Here is a 13,578-nt window from a genome sequence, read left to right as displayed (position 1 = left end):
TGCCTGACCCCTGTCATTCCCATTATTTGGGAGCATTTAAGTATTTACTATTTTAACTTTTAAATTGATTTATTTTGCCTGCATATTCTTGTAAAACTTTTAGTGGTTCTTCCCCTAGGGATTATTTAGATAGATAGAGAAGTCTATCTTTCACAGTCTACTTTGAGTTAATACTGAATCAGGACAAATAAAATGTAGAAACCTTACCAGATAGGCCCTTTCAATCCTACCTGCCTGCTAGCCTTTATATTATAGCTACCATATATATTTTATCTATAGCCATTAAAAACCTCTCAGTATAATGTAAGAAGAATAAAATTAGTCCTTTATGCTTACCAAATATGGTGGACCCTGGGACAATGCAGGGGTTAGGGGGCACCAACCTCCTGCCAAGTTGAATATCCATGTGTATGTAACTTTTGACTCCTCCCCTCATATTAATAGCCTACTGTTGACTGGAAGCCCTACTGATAATATAAACAGTCTATTAACACATATTTTGCATGTTATATGTGTTATATACTGTATTCTTACAATACAGCTAGAAAAAAGAAAATATTAAGAAAATCATAAGGAAAAGGAAATACACAGTACTATACTATAAAAATAATACGCATAAGTGGACCCATGCAATTCAAACCTGTGTTGTTCAAGTATCACCTCTTTTTTCTTTCAGTACTTAAAAGATGCTCCAGAGGCACCTAGGAAGCTCAGTCAATTGAGCATCTGACTCTTCATTTCAGTTCAGGTCATGATCTCAGAGTTGTGAGATCAAGCCCAGTGTCAAGCTCCATGCTGAGAATGGAGCCTCAGCATGGAGCCTGCTTAAGATTCTCTCTCCCTCTCCCTTTGCCCCTCCCCTGCTTGCGCACATACATACATACATACATATATAAATAAAAAGTTCCACTGTCTTCTGGCTGCCACGGTTTCTGATGAGAAATACAGAGTTACTTAAATCACTGGTCCTTATATGTATCATTTTTTTCCCCAGGTACATCCAAGATTACTTTTTATTTTTGGTTTTATACAGTACAATTGCTTTGCGATTAGGCATGGTTTTCTTTGAGTTTATTATGACTGGGATATTCTGAACTTTTCAACCCTAAGTTTAAGTCATTCATTAATTTGGGTAGTTACCAACCATTATTTCTTGAAATATTTTCACTGTCCCAATCTCTTTCTCTTCTTTTAAACATATATTAGGTCTTTAGGTATTATCCAACAAAACCCTGAGGCTGTATTCATTTCTTTTCCTTTTAATCTACTCTGCAAATTGACTAATTTCTAATGATCTGTCTTCAACTTCTGGTTCTTTCTTCTATTATATTCTTTTTGCTACTGAATTAATCCAGGACATTTTTTATTTCAGATACGATAAAAAGACATACCAGATTCTTTCAGATATGACAGCAATTCCAAAGTATTTCTATGTGATGTAGTTCAAGTCATATACTCTGGAATAAAATTACACATTACTTTCTACTGGGGAGTAAGTGCATATAGAAGACCTCCTTTCCTGGCATAACTTATCATCTAACCATAAATGGCCCTAATATTACCTACTACTTAAGTATAAAACAAGAAAAATGTCCAAATACTTTACCTATTTTCAGTCGGGCTGCTTTTTAGATATTGAATTGTATGAGTTCTTTACATACACTAGGTATTAATTCCTATATGATGAAGGGATGGTTTTTTATAGATTTCAAAATATTTTTTCCCATTCTGTGGGTGCCTCATCACACTGCTGATGTCATATGATACACAAAGATTTTAATTTCGATACAGCTCAAATTACACCCTTTTTTTTTTATTTTGTTGCTCACATTTTAGTGAAACCTTTGATGAATCTAATGTCATTAAGTTTTAGTCCTGTGTTTCCTCTATAAGTTTTAACTCTTACCTGTAGGTCTTTGATTCATTTTGCCTTATTTTATATATAGCATGAGGAAGAGGTCTAAATTCATTTTCTTCCAGGTAGATATCTAGACTCCCAACACCATTTGTTGAGGACTATCCTTTTACTATTGAATGGTCACTCTCCCTTGTCAAAAATCATTTGATTATATACATAAGGTATTACTTCTGCATGCTCTACTGGGTAGATATGTCTGTCTCTGTGACACTACCACACTGTTTTGATTACTGTAGCTTTTTTTTTTTTTAATTTTATTTATTTATGATAGTCACACAGAGAGAGAGGGAGAGGCAGAGACACAGGCAGAGGGAGAAGCAGGCTCCATGCACCGGGAGCCCGACGTGGGATTCGATCCTGGGTCTCCAGGATCGCGCCCTGGGCCAAAGGCAGGCGCCAAACCGCTGCGCCACCCAGGGATCCCCTGATTACTGTAGCTTTGAATTAAGTCTTCAAATCAGGAAGTACGAGACTTATAAATAAATTTGTTCAAGAATGTTTGGGCTATTCAGAGTCAATATGAATTTTAGGATAGATTTTTCTGTTTTTGCAAATAACATCACTGGGAGTTTGATGGTCCCTGATTACATACTGATTATGTAAATCACTTTGATACTGACATCTTAAAAATATCAAGTCTTCCAATCCATAAAGAGAGGATGTCTTTCCATTTGTGTCTTTTCTTTCAGCAATATTTTGCAGTTTTCAAGGTATGAGTCTTTTGCCCGTTGGTTAAGTTTATTCCTAGGTATTTTATTCTTTTTTGAAGCTATTGTAAATGGGACAATTTTCTTAATTTCCTTCTCAGATTATCATTGTTTGTGCTGGACGCAACGAATTGCTATGTGTTGTTTTTTTATACTGCACCTTGGCTGAATTGTTTACTACTTTTAAAAGTTTTTGGTAAAATATTTAGTTTTCTAAATATGAAATCATTTTGTCTGTGAACAAAGATAATTTTAGCTCTTCCTTTGCAATTTGGATGCCTTTTCTTTTTCTTGCCTAACTACTATAACTAAAACTTCCAATACTATATTGAACAGAAGAGACAAAAACAAGCATCCCTGTCTGTTTCCTTATTGAAGGCTTTCAGTCTTTCACCACTGACTATGATGCCAGCTGTGGGTTTTTCATAAACAGCCTGTAGTATGTTGGGTCAGTTTCCTCCTAGCCCTAGTTTGTTGAATGTTTACAATCATGAAAGAGTATTGAATTGTGCCAAATTCTTTTTCTCTATCAATTGAGATGATCATGTGGGATTTTTTCGCCTCTTCGTTCTGTTACTGTGGTGTATAACAAATGACTGACTTTCGTGTTGTTCTTGTTCTTCTATAAGTAATGAATAATCCAGATCCAAAAATCCATATTAATTTTTTAAGTCAGGAAGAAAAGAGAAATTGTGCTTCTCTAAATTTAACTGTCCTCATTTTTTTCAGTTATAAGGATGGCTTATTTTTAAAAGTTCAATATTTTCAATTTATAAATACTGGCTAATTTAAAAGGAAAGAAGGAAAGATGGAAGGGAGGGGCAAGAGAGAAAGGGGAAAGAGGAAATGGGAAGGAAGGGAAGGGAAGGAAAAGAAGGGAAAGGAAGGGGAGAGAAGCAAAGAGATAGATCTTGCAGAGTTTCAGACCCAAATGCAACTCTTAAAAATCAGCAATCAAGAATAAATGAAGAAATGGAAAAAGAATTGATCTTTGATTTATATCTCAGAGAGTAACAGTGGAGCAAAACAGAGAAAATTCACTAAGGCGCTCTATCACTACTAAAAATACATGCCTGCTTATGGAACTGGTTTTGATGAATATCGACATGGCGGAAAAATCCTCACCCTTTAAGCAATTTCCAACCCAAAAACAATGAAAAGATGCCAGCATCAGGCACAAGATGAATCCTTTTAAAGTATGTACACAAATGAAACATTCTTGTTGAAGGAGGGAAGGAAGAGAGGAATGAGCAATGCCTAGGTTTAGTCGAAAATGTCTATTATACATTAACTGGAGACAGTAAGAATTATACATTAGTTTCTTCTTCTTATATGAACTTTCTCATTTAACCAACAATAATGTACTACTGGCATTTGGTTTAAGATCTTTTAAAAACTATTTACAATAATACTTGGAAATTTGAAACTACTTTTAATGTTCTTAGGGTAAACAATATTCAATACCTTGTAATATGTATGCCTATGAAATAAGATATAGCAATAACTCTAAGAATTTTAAGACTCTCATCAAAGAAAGGTTCAGGTTTGCTAAAAGCCAAGTAAATTACCTGAGAAAGACCTTCAACATCTAATACTTGCTAAAAGAAAATACATCAAAGATTCAAAACACCAAAGATTTAAATACAAATATTCCATTCCTCCAAACTCCAAGCAGTCAACTCCTCAGAATTTTAGCTAAAAATACTGAATACTAAAATACAGTATTTTAACTAAATGCTCCTTAGTCCACCACATTTCACAACCCAAGATAAAATATGGATATGTGCTATCAACATTAGACATGTATTTTTCAGAAATATTAAGAGAAATAATATGTGAGTGCTTCAACTTGAGTCCCTGTGTAATAAGTGACCACAGATTTTGAAGTAGGTAGCTTTTCTTCCCTAAGGATTCTATAGCATAGATAAGACTTTATTCAACATATGAAACATTGGGAAAAAAAATATATATATATATATATGAAACACTGGAAACATTACCCCATGAATCTAAGTCTCAGATATCACCAAAGATAATAAAATAAACTATGACTATTATTATGGTTTTTCACAGGTAGATGTTGCTGAAAAGATTCTCTACTGAATCATAGGACTACCAACTATGATAGTCAGATGTGCACTGCCAGTACTTTGATATATAAAAAATAATGTGGTAAAATACCCAACATTCTAACTTCTGGCAGATTAAATTCAGAAATCTTTAAATGTTTTTAACTATGAAAAAAAAGACCCAAAAACTACCCTGAAACTGTACAAAGTGATAAAACCTCATTTTCAGGGCTCATGAAAAATAAAGGGAAATTTAAATTTAAAAATTACATTAAGAAAACAAAAGAAACTTTGAAGCCAATGTAAAATTCTGACTGACCTCCAGCAAACTACTTCTAGCCAAAAGGCATTGTCAAATGATACACACACACACACATACATGAACAGAAAAATTTTTTAATGATTTTAAAAGCTTCCACAGAGAAATATGGTACTACCTAGAAATCAAATTAAAAACTGAACAAAAGGAAAAGTGTGAACAAATGATTGCTGTAACAGCTCACTGAAAAAATTTCAAGTAAAATAACTATTAGTTACTTAATAAAAGGTAGAACTAGCAAACAATTGCTCTTTGAAAACTGAAATGTATCACTCAATAAATAGCATTCAAAACAAAATATTTAGAAAAAGTATTACCAAAATAATACACTGTTGAGAGAAATTATAGATGACCTAAACAAGTGAAGAAATAGAATCATGATCATGGGTCATGAGCCAAATACTGTTAAAATGCTAATTCTCCCAAAACTGATCTATGGAGTTAATCCAATTCCAGCATAGAGCGCAATAGGCTAGTTTTCCATATAAAAAAATGGGTTAAAAATATTTGAAAATAAAATCTAAATCTTTCATACCTTCCCAATGATATAATTATCCAGAAAATCCAGGCATAGGGAAACGAAAAACTATAAGAGCTAAGAAGAAAGTTCAATTAGGATGCCAAATGCAGAACACAGAAAAGACATTTGTTTTCCTATATACCAGTAACAATTAATGTTAACAATATAATTAATGAAGGGGACCATTCATAATGGTCACCAAGATTTAAAAATACACAGAAATGAATCTAACAAGGAATACACAAGCTCTCTAAGATAAAAACCACAAAATATAAGTATAATGCTATTGAAAGGGAAAGAAGGATGAAAACAAGGGAATATATTAATTCCATATTATCCTACTTAAAGTTCAAAAACAATTTTTAACAAAATTTGTGAATTTGGTTCTAAAATGTATCTAGAAGATGAAACTTTTTATGCCCCAATATTATTTAAAATTTACATTCGTATTAACATCACTTGTATAATGAAGAATAAGTTTTCCAGATTTATTGAAATATGATTAATATATAACATTGTGTACATTTAAAGTGAGGTATTAACCTCAAGTCTCTTAGAATAACTATCACCAAGAAGACAAGAGATGATAAGTGTTGGTAATGATATAGAGAAAAGAGAATCCTTTCTACTGTTGGTGGCAATGTAAATTGGTATAGCCACTATGGAAAACAGTATGAAGTTTGCTCAAAAAATTAACACAGAACTATCATGAGATTCAGCAATCCCTTTTCTGGGTATATATCCAAAGGAAATAAAATCAGTATCTCAAAGAGATATCTGTGCTCCCATGTTCACTGCAGCATTATTCACAGTAGCCAAGATATGGAAACAACCCAAGAATCTGTCAACTGATGAATGGATAAAGGTGATACAGATATATAGATATAATGGAATATTATTCGGCCAAGAGAAAGAAGGAATCCTGCCATTTTTGACAAAATGGGTAGATCTTGAGGGCATTAAACAAAGTGAAAGAATAATTTTTAATTACTGGTCATTTACCTGTAAGTTAGAAAAATAAATTTGAAAGTTACCTTTATACAAACTTCCTAATAAGAGGCAATCTATAAGTACTAGGCATATATGGCTATATTTATATTTTTTATATTTATATTTATGATAATTTATACCTACATTACATTTATGATAGTCCAGATTATGAGAATATCCATTTTTATTTATCAGTTTGAAAGAGGAATTTAAAAAACTACCAAATGCTACGTTTTCAGATTTCAGAATTTCCACAGTATCTTCAGATTTAGTGAAATAATTTACCTAAATGGAATGTAAAGCCAAAATTTAATGAAATTAAGAACAGTGTTTGCTTTACATTGCAGTGCACAATTGTAACCTGCAGGAAAGCAAGCTAAAACCATGCAAAGCAATCCTGATAATCAAGTAGGAATCTTGCAATCAATCTGTGACTTTTAAAAATTTTGTAAGAATATTAAAATTCTGTCAGTTATAAATGTATACAAAACAGAAAAATAGTAAAACTAAATTTACTTATAGTACACTATGATTTAGAACATTAGAAACATTGAAAATGAACTTAGCAAGAGTAGTCTAAATAGGCTTGCCTATTCTCACCATATAAGATTCAGAACAATCATCTTTTCTGTATCTTAAAAATTACCAAACTCCTGTCCAAGTTTACATCACCTTCCAACATTTAATCTTTGGTATTTTCAATATTGTAAATTATTCCCCAGAGTTCCTTTAATGTAAAGTTTTGTTGGCACCATTTCTTCCTCTGGCATATCTTCAATCTTTTCATCACAATCATTTTCCTTATTTATTTTGAAAAGCTCACCTTTACTACATTTTTCCAGCTACATATATAGTCTCTCGAAAAATGGTCATGACACCATTTCTCTATTTCTCTATAATTCCATTTACATTCCACCTGATTTTCACTTTCAGTGTTACCACTTTTTATTTCTTTGCTGTATTTTCATCATTGTTGACTAAATCTTTCTTTCATTTTCTATTTCTGTAAAATGTCATATAGGTTTCTCACTGGGAAGCAAGGAGGGAACACAACTACATGCTTTGCTGTCTGTACATAAACCAAATAATGTACATAGTGACCAATCAATAAAAGACTTTGAAGAAGCGACATCACTGGTCACTGACCATGAGGCATATTTGTTATCCATACAGAGAATTGTGAACTCAAGAGTTAGTGGTGAAGTTTGTGCATTATGCAATTACTATCTTAATATGCCCTGGTAACTGATATTTGAACCATGTTGTTAAGGATTGGTGTTATTTAAATTGTGTTAACTGAAATCTGTATTATCAAAACAAGAACTACCTGTCCATAAATGTAATTATACAGCTTACCATTAACAACTGAAAAATTTACAAAGAATCTTGAACATATCACCTACAAATGACATAAACCGAATGTATGAATCAACAACCCACAGGTGTTCTACAGGTAGTTAGTACTCAACTTTTATAAATCTGATTTTCTTTTTTTTTTTAATATATTTTTTTTATTTATTTATGACAGTCACAGAGAGAGAGAGAGAGAGGCAGAGACACAGGCAGAGGGAGAAGCAGGCTCCATGCACCAGGAGCCTGACGTGGGATTCGATCCCAGGTCTCCAGAATTGCGCCCTGGGCCAAAGGCAGGCGCCAAACCGCTGTGCCACCCAGGGATCCCTAAATCTGATTTTCATAACAAGTCAACGTTTAACAGAACATATTGATACCCACAATAATCTTTCATAAATGGGATTTGAATTTAATATATCAAGAAAAGAAAGGAGATTTCAAACTCTCATATGGTAGCATTTCCTGCTGGAAAACAGTAGTGTTTCAGTTGCACTGTCACCTTATTACAAGAGTTTATTTGTGCAATTATGCGAATGTATTACATTCTGACATCAGATAAAATATGTGGGAAATAAAATCAGCAATGGTAGTGATGAACAAACAGTGTAGTAGCAATGAGAAAGACACATTTTATGAATTCCACTGAGACAAAATCAAAACTCTTTAGCATTAGGCAGTCACTGAAATAAACCAGTGTTTCACTGTAAATGTATAAAAAAATCAAATGCAAAAAAACCCAGAGTCCATACAGAACTGTGAAAATATTTTATTAAAAATTTTATATATATGTAAGCATTGCATTATATTTTGAGTTTCCTGACAACTGACCGCCTCCAATAACATAGGAATCAACGGTTTGAATTTTACATTACAACTGAAACTCATTAGAACTTCTAAGATACCAAATTGAATAAAGCACTGCTATTGGTAGAAGGGAATCTGAAACACAGAAGAGAGATGCCTATGGGACTCCGCAGTTTAGCGCCTGCCTTCAGCCCAGAGTGTGATCCTGGAGACCTGGGATGAGTCCCACCTAGTGCTCCCTGCATGGAGCCTGCTTTTCCCTCTGCCTATGTCTCTACCTTTCTCTCTCTGTGTCTCTCATGAATGAATGAATGAATGAGTGAATGAATGAATAGAAACACAGAAGAATGGTCACAATTTTTAGGCTGTCAAATGACACAAAAGAAATTATTTAGCTAAACTAAATCCCTCTTGGTAGGAAATCAAAATATTGTTGTATATAACCTTATTTTGTCTTCAAAATGATTAGTTCTTTCTATCTCAGAGGAGAAATATCTTGATATTAGAGAAAGGGAAATTAGAACACAAAAAAAGATAGGTTTAAAACTCAAATTCTGAAAACAAAAAAACAAAACTCAAATGTCTGAATTGTGACACTCCAAACTCCTTCCAAAACATTTTAAACAGGAAATACTAATATAAAGGGACATTGATATGTTTAATTTGGTAATTATTTAACATATATTTAATAAAATCACTATGTGTCCCTTTTCCAAAATTGAATGATTTTACCTACCCCAACAATCCGTTTCATAGCATCCAATTTAGCAGAATCTTTGTTGCTCTCCAACATTTGCTTTAGATCTTCATTCCTATACAAAAGAAAATTCCATTTTACAATTTTTTACATTACATAGCTATTAAAATATTTCTTAAAAATTAGAAATAATGAATAATATCACAAAACTGCATTCTTATACACAATTAAATATTTATTTTTCATCTACTCTACAAATATTAAAGTGCTGTGTTGTCATAAAGCCCATCAATCATACAAAAATATAAAATTGTACAATTCTAGGCAAAATATCTATGTGAACAAAGGCATATGCCGATTCCCTCATCTCAAAATCTCTGCATAATCATAAAAAACAAGAAAATTTCTTGAGTCACCACTAAAATGTTTTCATAAGCCAAAAAGTAAGAATTTTCTTTTTTCAAGAAAGACCGCTCATTAAAGAAAGGCAGTCATTTTTTTCTCCCTACCTCTCCCCAGCCACAAAAAAGAACATAAACAAGAAGGGAAACCCCCACTGATATTCCTTAATCAAAGAATTATGTAAAGGCAACTTTAACATTTAAATAAGAAGATAAGGTGATGAACCAGAGCAGTTAGTTATAAGGATGAAAAAGCAGGACAGACACAAGAACTACCTAGAAGTGAAATCAATGAGATGCAGTGACTGTGAAGAATGAGCCCAAGGCACTCAGTAAGATTGCCCGGCATTTCCAGTTTAGATTGACCAAGCAGATGACAATGCTACCATATAAGATAAAACAGACATTTGCTATTTTCCAAAGCTAGCTGCTATACAAACATCCTTAAAAGACAGTACAGAGCAAAAACTATAACAACGCTTTACACAGAAGTGAAAAAATGAAAACGTAAACTATCTCCCAACAAATTACTTTGCTCACAACTGATCTGCTCCTATTCTAAGTGAACCTTCTCCTAGTGTATTCACAAAACTGCCCCAGCAAAAGAAAACTTATAATTCGTAAACTCTAATCACTTTTCCTTCAACATAGAGGAACAGATTTTTAAAACAGTTATATAGCTAGGTAAAGAGTTCTCAGACTTGACACCAAAGAGTACAGTCCCTAAAAGGGAACACAGATAAACTAGATCTCATCAAAATTTAAAACTCTTGCTCCCTCTTAAAGAAAGAAAAAAAATAGCAGCTGGCAGAAAATATCTGCAACCATACTGCACATATAAAACAAAAGACTAATACCCAGAAAATATTTCAAACTCCAAAATTCAACAGTTAACAAAAAAAAAAATTCAATTAGGAAAGTGACAAAGACATTGCTATGGATTGAACTGGGTTTCCTCAAACCCGAAGATGACTTTACTAGGGCCTTTAAAAATATCAGTAAGGTTAAGTCATAAGAGTAGAGCTCTAATCCATAAAACTGGTATCCTAAGGTTAAGTCATAAAAGTAGAGCTCTAATCCAGTAAAACCGGTATCCTAAGAAGAAAGAGAAAGACCTCCACAGGACAAAGGTCAGTAAGGACACAGCAAGGAAACAATAATCTGTAAGTCAAGCAATGAGGCCTCAAGAGTAACCAAACTTGGAATTCCAGTCTCCTGGAAGAACTGTGAGAAATAAATCTCTGTTGTTTAAACCACACAGTCTGTGGTATTTTGTTATGGCAGCTATAACCAATATATTTTGGTTCCCAGAAGTATAATGCTGTTCTAACAAACACCTAAAAATGTGAAAGTGGCTTTGTAAGTAGGTAATGTGTAGAGGATAGAACAGTTTGGAGGTGCATATTTAAAAACAAAAACAAAAAAACCTAGACTGCCTTGAAGAGAATGTTAGTAGGAATATGCATGCTAAAGGCAATTATGACGAGATCTCAGATGGAAAGGAGGTGCACGTTATTAGAAACTGGAGGAAACGCAATCCTTGTTACAAAGTGGCAAGAACTTATCTCAATTTTCTTCTAGTGTTGTATGGAAAGCAGAAGTTAAAAGTGATGAACTTGGATATTTAGCTCAGAAGATTTCTAAGCAAAGTACCGAAGGTAAAGATAGCCTGGTTTCTCCTTGTTCCTAATGATGAAATGAGAAAAATAAGTTGAAGGAATTGTTAAGCAAAAAAGAACTAGACCTTGAAGATTTGGAAACTTAGCAGTCTATCCATATTGCAAAATACAAGAACTCATTGCTAGACTTTTTTCAAAAATGTGGTTGAAAAATGATCAAGAAATCATAGGTACCAACTCATGAATATAATCAGATTTGACAGCAGAAGCCAGAAAGAGAGGTGAGATTATACAGCAGAAACACTGTCAGCTTGGAGTAAAAGGGAGAGAAGGAACAAAATGAAGAAAGTCTGTCCAGATTTCTGGATTCTATAGGACAGGACAGTGTGAGGACACAGAGAGATGGCAGCCACCTGTAAGTCAAGGAGAGAGGACTGAGGCGAAACCAAACCTGCCTTCAGTCTGATGGCCTCTACAAGAGTGGGAAATAAATTTCTGTTAATCAAGCCACCGATTCTGTGGCATTCTGTTATGACAGCCCTAGCAAACTAATATAAACATCTACAAACAATTAACTGAAGGAGACACACAAATGGCAAAAAGCATATGAAAAGATAATTCATTTCATTAGCTATTAGAGAAATACAAATTAAAACCACGGCAAGACATAACTACACATATATCAGAATGATTCTCATCTAAAATAAAAAAAATAATGGGGCACCGGAATGGCTCAGTTGGGCATGGAACCTGCTTAAGATTCTCTCTCTACCTCTCCCTCTGCCCCTCCATCCACTCTCACATGCAAAGAAAGAAAGAAAAAAGTTGAATTTTTAAATAGCAACAACACCTAATGATAATGAGGACAGAGAAGAAATGGATCACTCATATACTGCTGGTAGGAATTTTAAAAGTTACAGCCACTCTGGCACTTCGGCAGTTTTATAGAACTAAACCTGCCATTTCAATACAATTGAGTGATTTTACTCTTGGGTATTTATCTCTGGGAAATGGAAATTGATACACAAAAACCTGCACACAGGTATTCTTATCAGCTTTTGTTCCTATCAGCCAAAACAGAAACAACCCACATATAGATCAACAGATGAATGGTTCAACAAACTGGTACATCCAGAGCATGGAATACTATTCAGCAGAGAAGATAAACTATTGATATATAAGACAACTCTGATTCATCTCCAGAGAAATATGCTGGAAAATTTAATTCTAAAAGGCTATATACTGTATTATTCCATGTATATAACATTCTTAAAATAACAAAATTATAGAAACGGAAAAAGGTCAGTGGCTGTTGCACATTAAGATCAAGAAAGGGAAGGTGGTGGGGCACCTTTAGCTCAGGGAATGATCCTGGGGTCCTGGGATCAAGTCCTGCATTGGGCTCCCCACAGGGAGCCTGCTTCTCCCTCTGCCTATGTCTGCCTCTCTCTCTCTGTGTCTCTCCTGAATGAATAAATAAAATCCTAAAATTAAAAAAAAGGGAAGGTGGATATAAAAGGCCAAAACGAGATCCCTGCAATGATGGAATAGTTATCTTAACTGTTGTGATGACTAAACATGACACAAAACAGAAGAGGTGAAACACAAACACAATTAACTATATATAAAACTGGGGAATCTGGACATGAGTGTGGATATTATATCAATTATGTATCAATGTCAACATCCTGCCATGATATTATTTTATAGTTTATGATTGAAAAAAACTGGGTAAAGGGTAAACAGCATAATAGCATATCTTTGTATTATTTCTTAAAACTGCTTATGAACCTACAACTATTTCAAAGCCTAAAGTTTAATCTAAAAAAAGTTATATAACAATTATGATTTATAAGAAACAAGCCAATCAAAAATGAATGGTATTAAAAAATAAAAAAAGAATAGTGAAGTGACACCTGGCTGGCTCAGTGGGTAGAGCATGTGGCTCTTAATCTAGGGGTTATAAATTCAAGCCTCATGTTGGTTGAGAGATAACTTAAAATGAAGTCTTAAAAAGGAAAAAATGAATGGTTGAAATAGGTGAAAAGACATTTCACAAAAGATCAGGAATGCCAGGAAGCACATGAAAAACACTTAAGATAATTAACTATCAGGTAAATGCATATTAAATGAGAATAGCTGAAATTAAAAGACTGACAATAGCAAATGTTGCCAAGGCTC

General features: G+C 33.6%; 1 protein-coding gene across 1 annotated transcript in view; it reads right to left on the bottom strand.

The window, feature by feature from the left end:
• The window catches only part of AP3B1 (adaptor related protein complex 3 subunit beta 1), a 266,465-nt gene that overhangs the window by 225,825 nt on the left and 27,062 nt on the right, over positions 1 to 13,578 (bottom strand). The window contains 1 exon segment of the mRNA NM_001002974.2: positions 9,417 to 9,492. Within this exon segment, the coding sequence (NP_001002974.1) occupies positions 9,417 to 9,492 (76 nt within the window).

The sequence above is a fragment of the Canis lupus genome, chromosome 3 (assembly GCF_011100685.1).
Source record: "Canis lupus familiaris isolate Mischka breed German Shepherd chromosome 3, alternate assembly UU_Cfam_GSD_1.0, whole genome shotgun sequence".
NCBI lineage: Eukaryota > Metazoa > Chordata > Mammalia > Carnivora > Canidae > Canis > Canis lupus.
The sequence above is the reverse complement of the archived record's forward strand: the minus strand, read 5'-3'. Positions and strand labels throughout refer to the sequence as shown.